At 37.5% G+C, this 21,540-nt stretch overlaps 1 protein-coding gene across 6 annotated transcripts in view; it reads left to right on the forward strand.

The window, feature by feature from the left end:
- CFTR (cystic fibrosis transmembrane conductance regulator) overlaps positions 1-21,540 on the forward strand; it is a 233,898-nt gene that overhangs the window by 156,411 nt on the left and 55,947 nt on the right. For 5 of the 6 annotated variants that reach the window (XM_027845011.1, XM_027845012.1, XM_027845014.1 and 2 more), the window contains 3 exons: positions 13,346-13,496; positions 15,664-15,891; positions 20,834-20,934. In XM_027845011.1, the coding sequence (XP_027700812.1) occupies positions 13,346-13,496; positions 15,664-15,891; positions 20,834-20,934 (480 nt within the window). The remainder of the gene's footprint in view (positions 1-13,345; positions 13,497-15,663; positions 15,892-20,833; positions 20,935-21,540) is intronic. The other variant, XM_027845015.1, reaches the window with a different exon arrangement.

Here is a 21,540-nt window from a genome sequence, read left to right on the forward strand (position 1 = left end):
GAAAAATCAATGCTGTGTCAGAAGAACTGACTCTTTACACCAAGAGATGAAAGCCAGCAATAATATACACATGGATCATGTAGCTAGCCACCTCTGTGATATGACTTTTGAGGAACATTGCAAGCCTTCTCTGACCTGTGATATCTCCAACACAGGCTTGTGTTGTGATGAAATTCAAAGAATGAGAGTTTTTCTAAGGGAGTTAAAACATTATGCCTTGAAAAACAATCTGTGAAAATGCAAATATTTTTCTTGGACGAGGTAGCATCTTAACATACAGCATGTCCCCAAAGTCTTAGTGCAGTTTTAAGCTATAAAATCTTAACACTACTTTAAGACTTTGGGGACACTCTGTGCATTCACTAGCCAGTTGACTGAAGACATGGAAAACTAGACTGATTCATATGGATGCTTGGAAAAGAAAAGTCCAGAGCACAGGACATTGCCCTGAAGACTGTTATTGAGTGATTTAGAAATGGGGATAGAAGTGAATGAAAGGTATGTGAAGAGGAAGGAGGGAGCATGGTAAGGCGAGGTGGGCAGTTGTCCAAGATTAGGTTTGCCTACGTAACAATTTTGCGTAGGGCCCACCCTGGTTTGGGAAACCACATTAGATCCCTCTAAGCTACAGAATGCCAGCTATGACGTCATTTGATAACCTTGGCCTTTAGGACACATATGACTCAAGCTTCCTATCTAGATTTCACCATCGGCGTCCAAGATCATAAATGCCACAACTGTAATCGTCTGCAGTGGCAACAGATGGAGGACCATATGATCACTCCCTGGGTTGATTCCTTCCTGTTCTTCCTCACCTTCCACCTCCCCTAACCTCTCCAACTGAAGGGAGAGACTCATATTGTTGTGTTAGAAAGGAGATAGAAAACCAAAACAAGAAAGATGACACGCACGTGTAGACTGAAAGCACATTGTTTAAGGCAAAATAATCAAAAGGTCAGTTTGCCTCACACTGAGACAAGCAAACAGTCTAATGAATTTCCTGTTCCAAATGAGTGGCACTGTTTTGGGTTTGACACAGTTTCTTCTATTTCAAGTTGCAACTCATGACAGTAGCTGTTGGAATCCTAATGGATTACTTGAGACCAGTGATAAAATGAAAAAAAAAATATTTCTTTTTTGTCTATGAATTCTAACAATTTGTTCCTCATTCCAGAGTTACACATGACCAGTTTTGAAAGAATAAGTATGGAAGCCTAAGGCATAGTTGCAACAGCATTAATTCAGTCCAACTCTCTTTGGCCTTTCTTTTTCAATTGTTGCTTCTTTTCTTCATCATTTTTTGAAATAGTCTAAGACTGATTTCAAAAATTCTCTGGGAGAAGTTACTTTTAAATAAGTATTTTATAGATTAAATAACACTTTTATGTTAATTTTTATTTTTTTTTGTTTTCAACATTTACTTCAACATTTACTTTTTTTTGTTTTCAACATTTGAGTTCCAAATTTTCACCCCATCTCGCCCCTCCCCCCACCCCAAGATGGCATGCATTCTAAATACCCCTTCCCCTAGTCTACCTTCCCTTCTATCTCTCCCCCCTTCTCTTATCTCCTTCCCCTTCAATTTTCCTGTAGGGCAGGATGGATTTCTGTACCCCATTTCCTGTATTTCTTATTTCCCAGTTGCATGTGAAAACATTTTTTTTAAACATGTGTTTTTAAAACTTTGGGTTCCAAATTTCCTCCCTTCCTCCCTCCCCACCCACACTCATTGGTAAGGCAAGCAACTAAATATAGGTTATACATGTGCAGTTATGCAAAACACTTCCATAGTAGACATTCTGTGAAAAACTAACTCTATCTCCCTTAATCCTATCCCGCCCACCCATTTACTCTATTCTTTCTTTTGACCCTGACCCTCCTCAGAAGTATTTGCTTCTGATTATTCCCTTTCCCAATCTGCGCCCCTCTCCACCATCCCCCCATTCTCCTGTCCCCCTTCTCCCCCTCGAAGGGCAAGACAGACCTCCACATCGGAGTGTGCACTTCACTCCCTCCTCAAGTCAAATCCCATGAGGATAAGATTCACTCATTCTCTCTCACCTTCCCCCGCTTCCCCTCCACTGCAAGAGCCCCTTCCTTTCTGTTTTTTTTTTGTGGGATAATTTACCCCATTCTACCTCTCCCTTTCTCCTTCTCCTAATATATTCTTCTCTCACTCCTTAATTCCATTCTCTGGATATGACCCCTTCATTTTCAACTCACCCTGTGCCCTCTATCCATCTATCTACATCTATATATACGTACATATAATTTTTTCCCCTCCAACTACCCCAACACTGACAAAGGTCTCATGAGCCACAAACGTCATCTTTCCATGCAGGAATGCAAACAGCCCAACCCCAACAAGTTTCCTATGATTTCCTCTTTCCTGTTTACCTCTCCATGCTCCACTTGAGTCCTGCATTCAAAAATCAGATTTTCTATTCAACTCTGGTCTCTTCATCAAGAATGCTCCAAAGTCCTCCATTTCACTGAATGACCACCTTTTCCCCTGCAGGACCATACTCAGTTTTGCTGGGTAGGCAATTCCTGGCTGCAGTCCTATCTCCCTTGCTGTCTGGAATACTACATCCCATGCCCTGTGATCCCCCAGTGCAGAAGCAGCCAAATCCCGTGTTGTCCTGATTGTGCTTCCACAACACTTGAATTGCTTCTTTCTGGATGCCTGCAACATTTTCTCCTTGACCTGGGAACTCCAGAACCTGGCCACGACACTGCTAGGAGTTCTCCTTTGGAGATCTCTTTCAGGAAGAGATTGGTGGATTCTTTCGATTTCTATTTTGCCCTCTGGTTCTAAAATACCAGGGCAGTTTTCCCAGATCAGTTCTTGACAGACGATGTCCAGGCTCTTTCCCTGACTATGGCCTTCAGACAGTCCAACAATTTTTAAGTTCTCTCTCCTGGATCCACCCTCCAGGCCAGTTGTTCCTCCAATGAGATATTTCACATTGTTTTCTCATTTCTCATTCCCCTGGATTTGTTCTACAGTGTCCCGATTTCTCATAAAGTCACCAGCTTCCAATTGCTCCAAGTTCCATTCCAATCTTTAAGCAAGTATTTTCCTCAGCAATCTTTTGGACTTCCTTTTCCATTTGGCCAACTCTGCTCTTTGGGGCATTCTTCTCCTCACTGGCCTCCTGGACCTCTTTTGCCATCTGGGCCAGGCAACCCTTTAAGGTGTTATTTTCCTCAGTACTTCCTTGGGTCTCCCTTAGCAAGCTGCCCACCCGTTCCTCATGATTTTCTTGCATCACTCTCAGTATTTCCTCTACTTCTCTTACTTGCTTCTCAAAATCCCCCTTGAGCTCCTCCAAGGCCTGGGACTGATTCATATTTTTCCTGGAGGTTTTGGATGTAGGAGCTGTGGCTTTGTTGTCTTCTGGTTGTATGTTTTGATCTTCTTTGTCACCAAAGTAAGATAATATAGTCTGACTCTTTTTGCACCGCTTACCCATGATCCTGACCAATTACTTGAGTTTTAAACTCTTTGTTAAGCTAAAAGTCTGCTTCCAATGTGAAGTGTACGGTCCCAAGCTTTGGGGGTTTGTACAGTTATTTTCAGAGGTACTTCTAGGGACCTGAAAATTCTCAGTTCTTCCAAGGTGGTATGACAAGGGGCAAGGTGTTTTCTCTCCATCACCACAAGCCCCACTGCACTAGTGCTCTCCCTCACCCCAGGACCACCCCCACTGCGACCCAGATCCAAGCACTTGCAAAGCAAGAGATTCCTGCCTCAGCACTGGCAAAGAGATCCCCGCAATCCACCTCTGATCAGCCACACAACTACCCCTCAGTCTGTGGGCTGGAAGCTCAGGAAAAAGCTGCGGCCTGGGCCTGTGCTCAAGACTTGTGGCTAAGACCTAGCTTGTCCCTCACCGCAGTCACAGACTCCTCCCACTGACCCTCCAAGCTGTCCCTGGCGTTCCTGGGTTGAGAAGTCTGAAAAGCATCACAGCCACTGCCACAGTCACCCAGGACTCAGTCCTCTGAGGCTTGCTCCAGGGTCGATGCAGCCCGCCATGCCCACACTGAACCACGCTCCTCACCCTGCCCAGCATGATACACCCCTCTGATCAACCATCCAGGCTATCTTCGGCTGGAAACCCGTTTCACTCTGTGCCCTTGTGGGTTCTGCTGCTCTAGAACTTGTCCAGAGCCATCCTTTTAGGTATTTGGAGGGCTTTGGAAGAGAGTTCAAGACAGTCACTGCTTTCCCTCCGCCATCTTGGCTCTGCCCTCTAGTAGGTCTAAATAACACTTTTGAACACATTTAATGGTTCCTATGCCCATTGTGTGTGTGTGTGTGTGACCTATAAGTATAATCTTTCTTATATTATTCTTTGCAGTGATTCTTATTCTGGTTTATAACTGATCTGAGTTACATTTTATCCACTCCCATTCATTCATTCTATCAAAAAACATTTGTTAAACATGTATATTATGAGCTATTATACTATACTATTATATCAAAGCTATGCTAGTCTCTGGGAGTTTTTTGTTTCATGTTTTTTGCTTTTCAGTGCTTAGGACAGAAACAATATAATATAGACACTTGGGGCAGCTAGATGGCACAGTGGATAGAGCACTGGCCCTGGATTCAGGAGGGCCTGAGTTCAAATCTGGCCCCAGACACATAACACTTACTAGCTGTGTGACCCTGGGCAAGTCACTTAACCCCATTGCCTAACCAAAAAAAAAAGAAAGAAAGAAAGAAAGAAAAAAATATACAGACTCTTCCTCCAAGAGATTGCAGCCTATCAATAACTTAGTAAATACATCTTACAGAGTTGCCTGAGACCCAGAGAGGTGAGGTGACCTTCATAAAATTAGGAAGTGCTAGAAGTCTTCTTGATTCCAAGTTCAACATGCAATCCACTACGTCATGCTGCCTTTCATAAATCATGTTTGAATAAAAGATGAAAGTCTTTCTGAAATGTGTTATACACTTCCCTGCATTAAGCAAAAAGAACATACTGAACATAATTTACCCTTTATTACTAAAACATCATTATAAACATCAGTTATTTTACACTGATGCTCTTAGGGAGAAGTCAGTATTGATATTGAGGTGTCTAGGTCTGATTATTCTGAAGAATCCCAGAGAACTCTGCCTTTCCTAATCATTATTTCTTTTATCCCTTCATGGGCTGTGAGATTTCATTTCTTGCTCTTGTCACGGAATTAGCATCCTTTCCTTTCTTACCCTTTGTAGGTGTTTGCTATAAATGAGTCAAAACTGAAGGCTACCAGGGGAAGCCAGTAGAAAAGTCTAAATTAAGCACCTTAATCATATATACAACATTGGGTCTATATAGGAAATTTGGTATAGTGGGTGGAGGGCTATGCCTGGAGACCAAGAGAACTAGATTCAAGATCTAGCCTCTGACAGTTACTCCGTTTGCAAACCTTTGCAAATCTTTTGACCTCAATCTGTCTCAGGAAGTTTTGTAGGGTTTTTATACTAAGTCATAGGCAAGGTTGATGATTTAGAAAATGAAGGATCTGGGCTAGATTATCTCTGAGGTTCCTTTAAGCCCTGCAAATCTATTACGTACAATTTGCTATTCCTCTTAAATATATAGAGATGGCTACCGTTAGACACAAATAGGTATATATATTCACACATATATAGAATTATTCTACACATACTTCTATTTATCAATTCTTTCTCTACGTACAGATATCTTTCTTCATATGCCCTTTATAGTTAATTTGAGTATTTACAATAGTCAAAATGACTTATTTACTCAAAGTTGTTCTTAAAACAATATTGCTGTTACTATATACAATGTTCTCTTGGTTCTGCTCAATTTGCTCTTCATTATTTCATACAAGTCTTTCCATGTTTTTCTAATATCATTGAGCTTATCATTTCTTACAGCACTCTATTGCAACCATGCACCACAACCTGTTCAGCCATTCCCCAATTGCTGGGAATCCCTGCAGTTTCCAGTGCTTTGCCACCACAAAGAGAGCTGCTATAAACATCCTGTTAGCATTCAAAGTTATAATTACTATTTGTGAATTTCCCTCCATCTTATTTTTACTTATTATTTTCTTTCTCAGCCCCCTACTTCACCTCCCTCCAAGAGTCTCCCTATCCCTACCCTCCCAAATCCCTATATACCTTCTAAAAGTCTCTCCCCACCTCCCCTCTTTCTCACCTCTCTACATATTCAGAATACTTCTATACCCTTCCAGATGTACATATTGTTTCCTCTTCAACTCAGATGAGAGTATGGTTCTTACATTACCATCCCTCCACCTCCACCTTCTTCTTCTACATTGGCTCTTCCTTTCACGCCCCATTTTATAATATAATTGCTCCTTTTTACCTTTTCCTCCCAATTTTGTTTTTTAGAATTACCTCATCATATATAACTCAGCCTTACCTTTTTTTTCAAACTACCTTAGAAATGATGACAATTTTAAGAATACTTATAATATTTTCATATATATAATAAGTAAACAGTTTGACTTTAATGAGTGCCTTATAATTAGTCTTTAATGTTTTCTTCATAGTTCTTCTGGATCTTTTGTATTGAATTTTCCATTAAGTTCTGGTCTTTTTGTTACAAATACCTGAAAGTCTTTCAGTTTGTCAAATGTACATTTTTTTTTCATTCAAGATTATATTCAACTTTGCTGGCTAAGTTAGTCTTGGACATAACCCTAGCTTTTTCACTCTTCAAAATATAATGTTCCAAGACCTATGGCCTTACAGTCTTTTAGAATTGAAGCTGCTAGTGTTTGTGAAATCCTGACTGTATTTCCATAGTATTTAAATTGTTTTTTTTTCCTTGTTGCTTGCATTATTTTCTCCCTAACCTGGGAGTTTTGAAACTTGGCTATGACATTCCTGTAAGTTTTCCTCCTGGGATCTCTTTCAGGTGGTGAATGATAGATTTTTTTCTATTTCTACTTTACCTTCTTGTTCTAGAATTTCAGGGAAGTTTTCCTTAATTTCTTATAAGATTGTATCCAGATTTTTTTTTCATCTTTTTCAGGTAGTCTGAGTTCTTATATTGTCTCTCCTCAATCTGTTCTCCAGATCAGTTGTCTTTCTAATAAGATGTTTCAGATTCTCTTCTATTTTTTCTAGTTTTATTGTTTCTTGGTATCTTATGATGTCACTCTATTCCTTTTGCCCAATTCTAGTTTTCAAGGAGTTATTTTCTTCCTGAAGATTTTGTACCTCTTTTTCCAATTGGTTAGTTTTCTTTTCATAATTTTCTTGGGTTGCTTTTTTTCCCTAATCTTTTCTTGATCTCTTATTTGATTTTTAAATTTCTCTTTAAGTTCTTCTAAGGCCTCTTTTTGGACTTGTGACCATTTGATGATGTTCTTTGGGGTAGATGTGGCTTTTTTTTCTAACCTTACTATCTTTCTCTGAATATGAACCCAGATCTTCTTTTACACCAAAGTAGCTATCAGTGTTGGGTTCTTTTTCCTTTGCTTACTCATTTTTATTTTTAATTTGTCTTATTTTATTTTTAGCAGCTTAGTATTATTATTATCAAGTTTTAATCCTGACATGTGAGTAATGTTGTCCCAGGCCTCAGGTCCTTCTTACTGTTGTTTTCTGAGTTCTGTCAAGAAGTTCAACCTCAGGGCTCCTCTTTTCCTCCCCTAAGCCCCAGACAGGCTGACCTGAAAATATTCTTGCTCCCTGCGGTACCTTTTCTGAGGTCCTTTCAAGTTGTCTTATGAGTTGTTGAGGTTATCTCTTAATCACAGGTCCTCCAAATATTTGGGCTATGATGGACTAATCAGTCCATTGATAAATGTATATTAAATGCTTACTATTTGCCAGGAAGTGTGCTAGGTGCTAGGGATACCAACAAAATCAAAAGTCAGTCGTTTTCCCGAGAGGCTTATTTTTTTCCTGTAGTAAAGTAGAAAAAACACTTGAGAGTTATTATTCCTTCTTGCTCAGAGACTTTTTTTGGCTTTTGTGGTTGCATTCTAGATCAGTGGTGCAAAACTCAAATAGAAATAAGGGTCATTAAATTGTGCATAAGGATTCCTGCAGGCTGCACGTTGACTTAGAAAATCACATATAACTTTGTTTTAATTAGTTCAGGTCACACCTAGGAGTGTTGTGGGTGGTGTGTTTCACACTTCTAATCTAGATGAGTGAGGCTGCTAGAAAATTCATTTCCTTAAAAGTGAGTTTTTAATAGAACTTAAAAGAGATCAACTTCTCCACTTTCTTGAAGCACCTTTCTAAAACATAGTGACTCTGTGTATAAGCTACACTTTCCTTTCCTTTACCATGGTTTTCCTTTTTTTCCCAATATTGATCTTGAGAGGTAATTGATTTCGTTTAAAATAAGACAGTGATTTTGTTCCTTTATTATTAAAGGGATATTAACGAACCCTAAATTTTGCTCCCTTCTTAAGCAACCCTAAATTTCGAAATTTTCTTGTCACTGGGGACAAAGAACTAGTATGATAAGTGGACATAGTAGGACATAGTAATTGGAGACAGAAGGGACTTTAGAGATTACCTAGTCAGTAAATCAGTCTGTTTATCAGCTAGCACGTGTGGTGTGTGGGGTGCTCAAGAGGACTAGCACCTCTGGTGTGAGGACTTGCTGGAGCCCTTTCCAGGGCTGCTTATCCTTTGGTGTCCACCTGATTCACCCATCTGTTACCTGTGGCTCCAAGAAGCTGTAGCATGTGCAGTGGCCACACCCCAGTAAACTATCTCGGCAGATGGGCTAAACCAGGTTGAGGGTAGCTGACAGGCCTCATATATGCTGGTCGGTTAGGGGGATGTCTAACCCAAGCATGTAAAGACCTTCCCTAGGGTGAATGAGAACAATTTGTTCCAACAGTCATGAAGGTGACTAAAGCAGGTGATGTGATGTGCTTAGAGGTTGTTCAGACATTGAAGATGCCAGAGTCATCCTCTGCATCCTGGGCCATCACCAGTTGTACTGACTTTTGCCTTGCCACTGGACTTCGATGACTCAGGAACAGAGAGTAAGTTGGATGACTTTGTGCAACTCTGCCTCGCTTAAATCTAATTCATGTGCAAGTCAGTACATCATCCATGATGTCATTGGTCCTCTTTGAAAACAAAGGACAAACAACAGCATGTATTAAGAGCCTGTTATACACTGTGTTGGTGCAGAGGTAGAGTGCCAGGGACTGAAGTAAAACCTGGCCTCAGACACTTACTAGCTGTGTGACCTTGGGCAAGTCACATAACCTTGTTTGTCTCAGTTTCCTCATCTGTAAAATGAGCTGGAAAAGGAAATAGCAAGCCACTCCACTATTTTTGCAAAAAAAAACAAAACAAAACAAACAAACAAACAAAAAACAAATAGGGTTACAAAGAGTCAGACATGAGGGCAGCTAGGAGGTGCAGTGGATAGAGTACTGGTCCTGGAGTCAGGAGAACCTGAGTTCAAATCCGGCCTCAGATACTAAACTGTGTGAGCTTGGGCAAGTCATCTAACCCCATTGCCTCAAAAAACAAAACAAAACAAAACAAAACAAAAAAACCTGAAGAGTAGGACATGACTAAAACAACTGAACAGTAACAACATATGCTGCCCTACATATTTACATGCCCTAGGCATGTAAAGACAAGAAAGAAAACAATTCCTTCTTTCATGGAGTTTACATTCTATTGAGGGAGACAATGCATGCATATAAGTATATGTGGCATAAATTATGCAAAATAAATACAAGGTACTTGGGTAGAGAAGGCATGAGCATTTAGGGGAAAGAGGAGAAGAACCCAAAAAAGCTTGATTTAGGAGGAGGCACTTGAATAGGGTCTTGAAGGAAGCAAAGGGTTGTTTGAAGTGGATTTGAGAAAAGAGTACATTCTAGGTATGGAGACAGCCAGTGCAAAGGCAAGGAGTTGAGAGATGGTGTGCTATGTTGGAGTTTGACTCCACCATAGAGTGTGGGAAGGGTAGTAGTCTACTTTGATTAATGTACAAATTAGGAAATTGGGACCCTGAGAGGTACAGTCCCTTTTTCAAGCTCATCCGGTGAGATAATGGCAGATTTTAAAATATAATCCAGATTTCCTGACTCCTAGGCCCATATTCCTTTGTTTATACCAACACTGCCTATTTGCAAGAGCTGCTTTAATGATGCAAGTAGAGACAAGCATGTGAGATTAGTCTGAAAATGCTTTAGTTGAAGAAGCATCTTTGATAATTATTTGTGCAAATGCTTTCTACTCTTATTTAACAGTGTGAAATCTTCAAAATATGACTAGAAGTAGAATAATATGATGAAAACTTTATAACTTTACTATGTGGAATACATCTGAAAAGAAGTTTCTAACCTTTAATTGTAAAAAATTAAGGCATAAGAGAAAATAGTAATGTCTTGATGAGTATAAAAAGGACAATATTCTGTCTTAATTTTACTCATCTTACTAATATTCTAATTTTACCATTCTTTTAAATTTCTATTTTGTTTCCATTCTTTCCAAGTTTATCAAAGACCTAATTGTCAAATCCCATGTCCTTTTCTTAATTCTCATCCTCCTTGAACTTTCTACAGCCTTTGACACTAGTGGACCACCTCCTTCTCTATACTTTCTCCTCCTTTGCTCAAAAGATCTCAGTAGTTCCTGATCATTATAGGACAACACACAAATACCTTAGCCTGGTATTTAAGACCTTCAACAGTCTAATTTAAACTTACTTTTCTAGCCTATTTTTTGCAGCTCCCCTTTATATATTCTGTATTCCAGTCAAATGGGAGGGGCTATTAAATATGTCTTCGTCTCAAACTAATTCTCCCACCTCCATGCATTTATATAGGTCAACCCTCATGCCTATAAGTATTCTATTCTCATCTACCTGTTGAAATCCTCTTCTTTTAAGGTTCAGTTCAGATAAAATCTCTTCCATTAATCCTCCCATGATTTTCTCACCCCAAAATGGTTCCCATCATGAAATTTTCTTATAAAAGTTTTTCACCTACCTATGTCATACTTGTGTTTGTCTATGCCATATCACTTCATTATATCGTAAGCTCCTTGAGGGCAAGAATGGCATCTTTTTATATCTTTGTATTCTATAGGGTCTAGTAAAGTTTTTGGCACATACTGAATGTTTAATAAATGTTTATTAAATTGAATGGAATTGAATTAATGATTGATAACTTGTGCTGGTTTGCCCAAAAATAGACAGAAAGTTAGTGGCACAAGTATCCACACTCAGATCTTTAAGTCCAGTCCTGTTTTGACTATGTATGTTCCCTCTGCTGTTTGGGACCAAACAATTTACCATAGGATCATAGATTTCTAGTTAGAAGGTGTCTCAAATATGATATAACCCACTCTTCTAATTTTATAGCTGTTGAAACTGAGACTCAATGAGTGGTAGCTTCCTCAAGGTCACACAACAAGTAGGTGATTGACCCAGCATTGAACTAGTGCTATAATAGATAGAGTACTGGACTTGGAATTAGGAATACCTGGGTTCAAATCCTAACTCTGGCATTTACTAACTGTGGGCAAGTCACTAAACCTTCCTGAACATTGGGCAGTTCTGTAGAACTATAAGTAATAAATGGTATGTGACCTATGTTAGTGGAGGGAATTTTCCATGGTGACAAAATAACAGTTATTTATGACACTTGGGTTAAGTAGAATCTGAAAGCAAGTGACACTGAGAAATCAGTATTGGATTTTTTTTGTGGAAACACAAAACTATTCTTAGATGACGGTGTTAAAATAGGCTGGTCTAGATCTGAGTGGCACAACTCTCCAAAAGTCAGGTTTTACCTTATTACAACTGGAATAAAACACTTGTTACCAATGGAAATAATAGTGAGGATAATGATCTGGAACAATGTTTAATGTAGAAATGCTACAATGGGCATAATTTATGACTCTCCTTGCCAAAAGTTGCTTCATACTTCAGGAGAATTTTTGTTTAGTTTGTTTGTTTTTTTAAGTAGATAATGCTGGAAGAACCATCAGGGACTATCAGTAATAATCTGGGCTAGATTTAAATTAGTCTTCATAGCATTAACCATTCAGTCTTAGTAGTCCATGCAAGTTTCTCCAGTTTTCTCAAGGGGGTATCCTAAGCTTTTCAAAAATGGTACAAATGAAATCATACACAAACATATACATACAAACACACAGACTAGACTTGTAATTTCATTAGTATAGCATGTGGAATAGATGAGGAAATTCCTTCCAGTTCAGGGCAGGACCTTCTAAGACCTCTAGAGAGTCATGTAGATCAGAGGTGTCAGACATTAGCCTGCTGCCTACATGTGGCCTCAACACACCTGAGTCCCAGTTCCTGTATAAACTTGTATGGTTTTCTAAGTCAATATGCTGATAGCTGAGATCCTTATGTACAGTGTAGTGGCCTGTTTCTATTTGCATTTACTACTGGCCAGTGGTATCAAATGGAAACAGATCCCTGCAGCTGCATATTGACTTAGAAAACCATAAATCAAAATCTTCTATCTTAAAATGTATTTTTATTTATTTTGTTTTATCATTTACCGGTTATGTTTTAATCCGATTCTGGGCAGCCTACTGGGCAGTGAGCTTAACTACTGCTGTAGACCACTGAACAATTAAGGTTGAAGTTATGAGGTAAGAAGTCCAAGAATTACCATAAAGTGACTTTACAGATGGGGGAAATTGAGGCTCAGATAATTTCAGTGATTTCTTCATAGTTACTTGGCTTGTTATTGTTCAGTCCTTTATTCATGTCCAACTCTTTGTGACTTCATGGACCACAGTGTACCAGGCTCTTCTGTCCTCCATTACCTCCCAAAGTCTGTCCAAGCTCATGTTCTTTGCTTCCATGACACTATCTATCCATCTCATCCTCTGCTGTCCTTTTGCCTTCAATCTTTCCCTACATCAAGTTCTTTTCCAATGAATCCTGTCTTCTCATTATGTGGCCAAAGTATTTAAGGTTCAGCTTCAGTTATTTCTCCTTCCAATGAATACATGGCTAGTAAGTGATAAAACCTAGCAACAGGAAGGTTGGGGCTTTGAACTCAGATCTTCTGACTGCAGGGACAAGTGTTCTTTCCTCCAGCCCACTGTTCTCGTTACTAACAACATTAAGATGACAAAACAAAGATTGCTAGTGTCACTTATCTTGGAAGTTCTCTGAACTGACACTCCCAAACTATAGAGTTGTGTCAGAATTGCAGTTCTTTGTTCCTAATAGAAACCTTCCTAGGTTAAGAAGAACACTGACTAGTACAATGAAACCCCTGGAAGACAATTCACCAATCTCTGCTATGTCAATACTCCAAAAAAAATAAACATTCTCATCAATGCTTTATTCTTTTTTTTTTAATCCTACAGTTAATACTGATTGTGGTCGGAGCTCTCATTGTAGTGTCAGCCTTACAACCATATATCTTCCTGGCAACTGTGCCTGTGATAATAACCTTTATTATGCTAAGGGCATATTTCCTCCAAACCTCCCAGCAGTTAAAACAACTGGAATCTGAAGGTATGGTCAATAAATACTATTTTCTTATTGTAAATGAATCTCAAAAAGCTATTTTTAGCTTTTATTTGGGTTTATTTTTGTTTTATATATTTCCTTCTGTTATTTTTCTCCATGTGATCTACTATTTCCTTATTTTAAAAAAAAAAGTCTTTTAAAACCAGAACACATAGAAAAAAAATACCATATTTGGAATGCTTTTGATAAATTCATACAAGTCTTCCCAGGTTTCTAAAAAAAAGGAAATTTTAAAAAGTACAATGTTTTTGAGTATGATAAATGCTATCTATCTTTCATTATCTTGGGGCTATAAATACATCTTGTTTCTTTACCAATGTGAGATACTCATTTACGAAAATTAAGAATGTAAGTGCAACAAAAATGATATGATCATCATTGGTGCCAAAAAGCAGCCCAATCTAGTAGACACAGAGCTGGCTCTAGAGCGAGGAAGACTTAGTTCAAGCCTTGCTTCTTTCCCTGACTGACTGTGTGACCCTGGGCAAGTCACTTAACCCCTTAGTAATCTAGGCAATTCAGTGAGCCTGTAAATTGCAGATAGGGTAGTGACCTGTACGGGTAGGAGTTTCCTTACCTGACGTTCCCTAAACCAATGAAAACAACAGAAAAGAAAACAAATGTCCTTGGAAATGGTTTTCCTAGGTACCCAAAGAGTTACAGCAAAGGGCCCCCCTCAACTTCATTGCCCATGAACAATGCTTTCATATACCTTCCAGCTCCTTTTATTTGTGGACTTCCAAACAATTCAGGAGGCTGCTTCAATGGTGTTTACACATATGAGTTTCATGAATGATTTTGTAAGCAACAGTTCAATAATACCTCCAGTGCTATGTGCCACAACCAGAGGTCAGTGACCAGATGAACAAGAACTGCACTGGATACAGAAAATTGCAATAGATGAGAAAGATAGTATCCCAACCAGTGAGATGACAGACCTTTCAAAATGTTGAGGAGGATGATTTCTTAGGATCTTCTCTGAGTATCACTGATTTATTTAAAGACCTCGGTAAGCCCCAGGACAAATCCTTTATTGTTAACTGTGAAAAAAGTTGTTTTTAGATAATCTTATGATTCTGGAATCACTGTTAAATTTTGATCAGTGAACACAATATCAGGTAATAGAGACATGCTACATCATGAAAACAAAGATGGGGGAAATCTTAGTATACTTAAAGGTTTCTTAAAAAGTAAAATGCTTTTGTTGGTGGAGCTGTGAACTGATCCACCCATTTGAAGAGCAATTTGGAACTATGCCCAAAGGGCTACAAAATTGTGCATACCCTTTGACCCAGCAATAGCACTTCTAGATCATAAAAGAGATCATAAAAATGGAGAAAGGACCCACGTGTACAAAAATATTTATGGCAGCTCTTTTTGTGGTGGAAGAGAGTTGGAAATTGAGGGGCTACCCATCAATTGGGAAATAGCTGAATAAGTTGTGGCATATGAATGTAATGGAATACTATTGTGCCATAAGAAATGATGAGCAGGCAGACTTCAAAAAACCTGGAAAGACTTTTACACACTGTTGCTGAGTGAAGTGAGCAGAGCCAGGAGAAATTGTACACAGTAACAGCCACATTGTGCAATGACTAACGTTGATAGGCTTAGCTCTTCTCAACAATGCAAGGATCTAAGATATCTCCAAAAGTCTCATGATGGAAGATGCGATTCACATCCAGATAAGAAACCGTGGAGTTGGAATGCAGATCAAAGCATACTATTTGCTCTTTTTTCCTCTTCTGTTTTGTTTTGTTTTTTCTTTCTTGTGGTTCCTCCTATTGATTCTAATTCTTCTTTACAACATGACTAATGCGAAAATATGTTTAATAGGAATGTATATGTTGTGCCTATGTCAGATTGCACACCGCCTTGGGGAAGGAAGTGGGGAAGGAAGGGGAGAAAGTTTAAAACTCCAAAGCTTATGGAAGTGAATGTTGAAAACTAAAAATAAATTAATTAAAGAAAACAAGCAAAATGCATTAAAGAAAAATAATGAATCATCTTGTTAGAAGAAGACTATACCATGATCTAAACAAGGATATTAACTAACTTGCTATTCTTTTAAGTTATTCCTTTATTGGTATGGCATAATGTCAATCTTTTTAATTTATTAAAATATTCACTTTTTTAATTTGAATATTTCCAGCCAGGACTCCAATTTTTGCTCATCTTGTTACAAGCTTAAAGGGCCTGTGGACTTTACGAGCTTTTGGACGCCAACCGTATTTTGAGACCTTGTTCCATAAAGCTCTGAATTTACACACAGCAAACTGGTTCCTATACATGTCCACACTCCGCTGGTTTCAAATGAGAATAGAAATGGTTTTTGTCATCTTCTTCTGTGTTGTAACCTTCATCTCCATTTTAACTACAGGTAATTAAAATGACTGAATGGTCATTGATACCTTTACACTTAAGGAATTGTGTTTATATGAAGCTGCATTCTTGTGTTCACATATCATTTAGCATCTATTTTTCACATTTCTGTTGAAGTAGTTAGTACTTCTTGGAAGCTGGATTATTCATTTGATTTACAGATGACAAAACTGAGAGAAATTCAGCGTTTGTTGGAAATCACATAACAAATCAGTGACTAGAAAAGAACTTATTTGATTACCAATCCAGTATTCTAGTTAGGGAATGTAATAAGCATTGATATGGTCCCTACTATGTGTCAGGCAGTGTGTTAAGAGCTTTACAAATATCATATATTTGATCTTCACAACAGCCCTCAGATGTAAGTGCTATTATTGTCACCATTTTGCAGTTGAGGAAACTGAGGCAGAAAGAGGTTAAGTAACTTACCTAGAGTCACATAAGTAGAAAGAGCCTGAGGATGGATTTGAACTCAGGTCTTCCTGACTCAAGGCTCAGCTATCTATTCACTGTGCCACTTTACATACTAGTTACTACACAAAAACACAGTTTCCTGGCTGCGCAGTAAGGCTAAGTTTTTTTCATTGAAGAAGTTTAAGCTGATCAAAGATAGAAGCTCCAAAGTGTTTAAGGAAAAAAAAAGATGCTGTTATTTTTTGCCCTGTAAACTGTTACACTAAAATATCAGAAATTAGACTGTTGAAAATTATAGCTTAATACTTTACTTTTCAACAGAAACAAATAAAATAATCTTAATGTAAGGTTTACATGATTTGAAGAAGAAAAATATTATAAAATGCAATTCAGTTGAAATATGAGCATCTGATTCTGTATGGTGTTTATATTTTCTCATTTACTAAAACATTATTTTCTATTATATAGAAGTACCTGTACTTTTAAGATATTTGGATTAAAAACAAAAATATTTTATAATAAACATAAAACCAATTTATCTAGAAATTTTTGTTGTGCGATATTTTAGTTCCCAGAAGATAAAATACATTAAGAGAGGGAGCATGACCTAGTGGAAAGAAGTCAAGCCTGGGTTCAAATTCTGACTCTGACACATATTATTAGCTGGGTGGCCCTGCGCGGGTGACCCTTTAAGTGCCCAAAGTAACTCTTAATGACTATATCAGCAAAGGGAGTTTCCACACTCAGACTACCCCACACTGATTAAGCCACAGGTCTAGACCAAAACAAAATAAGATTCATCAAAGAATTATTGTATGAACTGTCAAATGAAGTCAATCTCAAGGTAGGAATAATTTCTTGGGAAATGCAACAAAAGGAATGTGACTGATATGTAAGCTACAGGATAATTTTAGGCAACTTTTTTTTTGTTTTTTAAGAGTTAGAATGCTTCTTATGAGCCAAAACATTTGTCCAGCTTTTTTCAATTTTGTTTTAAAATGATCTTAAAAAGTATATTTGGGAAGTAGATTACATCAGATAAGATTCTTTAAACCATTAAATATAAATTACATATTTTTCAAAGCCATATTTTGTTCTATTCCTGGTTACTGTTTTTGCAGGGATATTTTGGGGGCCCTAGGTAAGTTTTATCTTAAAACAAATAGAGAGTTGAATTAAAAACAGGCACCAGATTGACAATGGGGCTATAGTAAGGTTCTCTCCTCTGGAAAGGTACAGTGCATATAAATACCAAATGACTGGCTTTCCTTTCCATTACCCTATAGAAGGCACTGAGTAGACACATTTTTCTTTCCCACAGGCATATCATTTTCAGCAACATAATTCAGAAACCTCACAGTGCACATTGTCTTACAAGTCTCCAATGTGTTTACGATAGGGTAATGTTCACATTAGCCAAGTTGTTATATCCCCTTGCTAGACTGTGTACTGTATTAGAGCAATAGTAATGTCTAAAAATAGTAACAAATAATAGCTAATATTTATACAGCATTACCACGTGCCAGGCACTGCGCTAAGAGTTTTATAATTATCTCATTTGATCTTCATAGCAACCTTGGAGGTAAGTGCTATCATTATCCCCATTTTTACAGATGAAGAAACTCAGGCAAACAGGGCTAAGTGACTTGCCCAGGGTCACACAGCTTGGAAGTATCTGAAACTGGTTTTGAACTCATGTCTTCCTGATTCCATGTCTCATACTCTATCCGTTGTACCACCAAGCAACCTCATAAAGTTTGTCTTTTCTTCCAAGGTTGAGCACAGTACCCTGAATACTATTTGTAATTAACACATTAAAAACATGCACTTATATATTTATATAATTGTAACTTATAAGCATCTGTTGAATGAATGTATGATAGGTAGTCATCTAATGTAGAAGAAAAATATGAAGAAACTAAAGCAGTAACTTACTATAACTAATTACTTAAGAATGAAAAATTCAATCAGTTATACACTTTTATTCAGTAACACATCTTACTATGAAATGAACTTTAAGAATTACCAAGATAAGTATGACCATTTTCTGTCCCTAAGAAGTTCACAATTTAGTAGAAGACATGTTAAAAACCCAAATTATTATGATATATGGTAGAATATACTTATTTTCAAATGTAGTACAAAGTGCTTTGGGGGTTCAAATTAGGTAGAGATTATATCTGGCTATAGAAATTAAAAAAGAGGAAGCTTTGAATTGGGTTTTCAGAAATTGATAGGTTTTTCAGTATGCTAGGCAAAGGGCCTAGAATAAATGAAAGCATGATAGTAGGAACTGCCTATTTATTTAGGGGAAATGAAATCTGTTTTGGAGATGTTGAGTTGGCAAGTTTTCTAGTACATGGAGGAAGAGGTGCCCTGGAAGCAGTTGGTAATGTGAAACTAGTGTTCAAGAAAAAGGCAGGCATCAGTCAATCAATGAATCAACAAGTATTTATTAAGTTCCTACTATGTGCCAGATATTGTGCTAGGTATGGGGATACAAGTACAAAGACTGAAACAATCCATGCTCACAATGAGCTTACATTCTAGTGAGAGAGGTAAATGCATATAAAATATGTAGACATAGAGAGTCTCACTATTGTAACATCAAACTCCAAAAAACCTGCCATGTAGTTTCAGTTGAATTGAACATTTGTTATTTTTAAATAAAATTTTATTAATATCTTTTGTTTTTTTATCACCAGAATTGTTCCTATTATCCTTTTCCTTCATTCCTTCTAGATAGTCATCAGATATAGCAAATAATATTTATGAAAAGAAAAAAAGGGAAAGAGACCAAAAAAATCAGCAAAATAGACATTTGTTAGATGCTACCATGCATTAGACACTTTGGAGAAATATTAAAAATTTATATGATTTGATATGTGCCCTTATGGATATTGAAGTCCTGTTGGAAAGTTAAGTCAAAAAGCAATTAGAGAATAATATGTAGTAGATAACAAAACACTGCATTCATTATTATTACCAAGAGCCAAAATAAATGGTGCAGATTGCAAAAGGAAAACAAGAAAGGGGAAAGATAGAAATGATCTGACATTGTCACAGAAGGCTTAGAGAACAGTGGAGGTTTGGCATGAATCTTAAAGGATTAGTGGGTCTTAGACCTCGAAAAGGAAGGAAGGCCTTTTCAGGAAGGATATCAGCAAAAGTGTGAATGTAGCAATGATTATGGTGAATGAATAGTAAAGAGAATACCCGAGAAGCTAGAATTAGGTAAAATTATATAATGCCCTTGAAAGCTAGGCAGAAGAGTTTGGATCTCATCGGAGAGGCTATGGAAATTCATAATAAATTAATAAATAAAAATGTGACATGATGAAATTATAATTGTAGGAAGATTGTCCTGATAAGAATATAGGATGAGTTAGAAGTGCGTGTGTGTGTGTGTGTGTGTGGTCAGATTTGGATGAGTGGGAAGGAAGGAGATAAGGAAACAGACTAGAAATTATAAGGAAACAGACTGAACTAGTAGTTCAGATCAGAGCCTAGATTAAGGTGATAGCTATGAGAATGGAGAGGACAGGATGAATTCAAGAGATATTGAAAAAGATTTTTTTTCATTCATTCAACCAACAAGCACTTATTAATGTCCCTACTCTCTGCTAGGCTCAGTGCCAGGACTGGGAAACACAGTTGGGGAAATTAGGAAAGGCTTGAGGTAGAAGGTAGCACATATGCTTAGCCTTAAAGGAAACTAGAGGTTCAAAGAAATGTGATATATTCTAGGCGTGGGGAACAGCCATTTTAAAGGCATGGACATGGGAAGTGGAGTGCCAAATATGGAAAAGTTAATGTCATTTAGGTAGTAGCATAGAGTAAGTTAAATGATATAACATTTAATTTTTAAATGGAAAATTAGGTTGGGTCTAGGGTGGGAATATATTTAAATGACAAATAGAGGGGCTTATATTTTTGCCTAAAATTACTAAGGAGCACTGAAGTTTACTGAGTTAGAGAGTATTGGAATCAGAGCTACATAAAGTGTCACTTTTGGCAGTTTTGTAGAGGATGGGTTTGAGTATAGCATGAAGCAAGATGAACAGTAAGGTAGTCATCGAAGTAGCTGAAACTAAGGATGATGGTAACCTAAACTAAGATAGTGGTCGTGTGAAAGAAGAGAAGGGGAAGGATATGAGAGATGTTGTAGAGGCAAAAACAAGATTTGGATCAGAAAAGTTCTCATGTAAAAGCTTTTAAGAATAAACACAACTTCCTGGCAAGTGGATATGTATGAAGATTGATGAATCAAAGATCATTCCCAGATTTTGAGTATAGGTGACAGAAAGCAGAGTTCTATCCATAAAATGAGGGCAACTAAATCATTTTATCATAATATGATTATTTTCATCAAACCTATAAAATAACAGGATGATACTGGGTCATATAGATGGTATAGAAATAAAATATATCTCAGTGCAAGAGAATTTTCCTTCTGTTAATTATGTATGCTGTACTTGTTTATGATTGAATTACCTAAAATGGTTTTTTTTCTCTGTAACCTATAGGTGATGGAGAAGGACGAGTTGGAATTCTTCTAACTTTAGCCATGAATATCATGAGTACCTTGCAGTGGGCTGTAAACTCCAGCATAGATGTGGACAGTTTGGTAAGAAATGAACAGCAGAGTGTCTTTTATTTCTCCTAAGTGATTTAAATGGAGAAGGGGGAGTGGGGAAGAGTAAGATGTACTAAAAGTTACTCATGTATGATAACCAATCGATAGCACTTGAGATGTTAAAATTTTGTGAACAGTCCTCACCCATAAGATCATGGATTCATTGTACTCTTTATTTAAATCAGATGGGAGCATGAGGGAGGACCTCTGAAGTTTCTTATTTGATTTTGAGTCAGGTAAATTCTTCATTTCAAATAACCATAAACTTTTTGGCATATATAATTGGTCTTCAGATCTTGAGGGCAAAATCACCCATTTCCTTTAAGTACATTGTAAAAAGCTCAGAATTACGGAAGTATCCAATGATGTAAAAGAAAACTCATTCATATATGTCATAATATGAAAAAATAAACTCCTTAATCAGTTTATTAAAGGAGCAAATTTGGGGATAGAGCTATTATTTTAACTGAATTGCCCTCTCCAGGAAATAAGCCTTGGGACGTGAAATTAAGAAAGTAATTTGTGCTCTTGAATACCATTCTTGAGGGTAGTAGTTTGTACTCTTATGAAAACATCCCTGAAAGAACCCACAGGGCC

Source organism: Vombatus ursinus, unplaced genomic scaffold (assembly GCF_900497805.2).
Source record: "Vombatus ursinus unplaced genomic scaffold, bare-nosed wombat genome assembly UNPS02014946.1, whole genome shotgun sequence".
NCBI lineage: Eukaryota > Metazoa > Chordata > Mammalia > Diprotodontia > Vombatidae > Vombatus > Vombatus ursinus.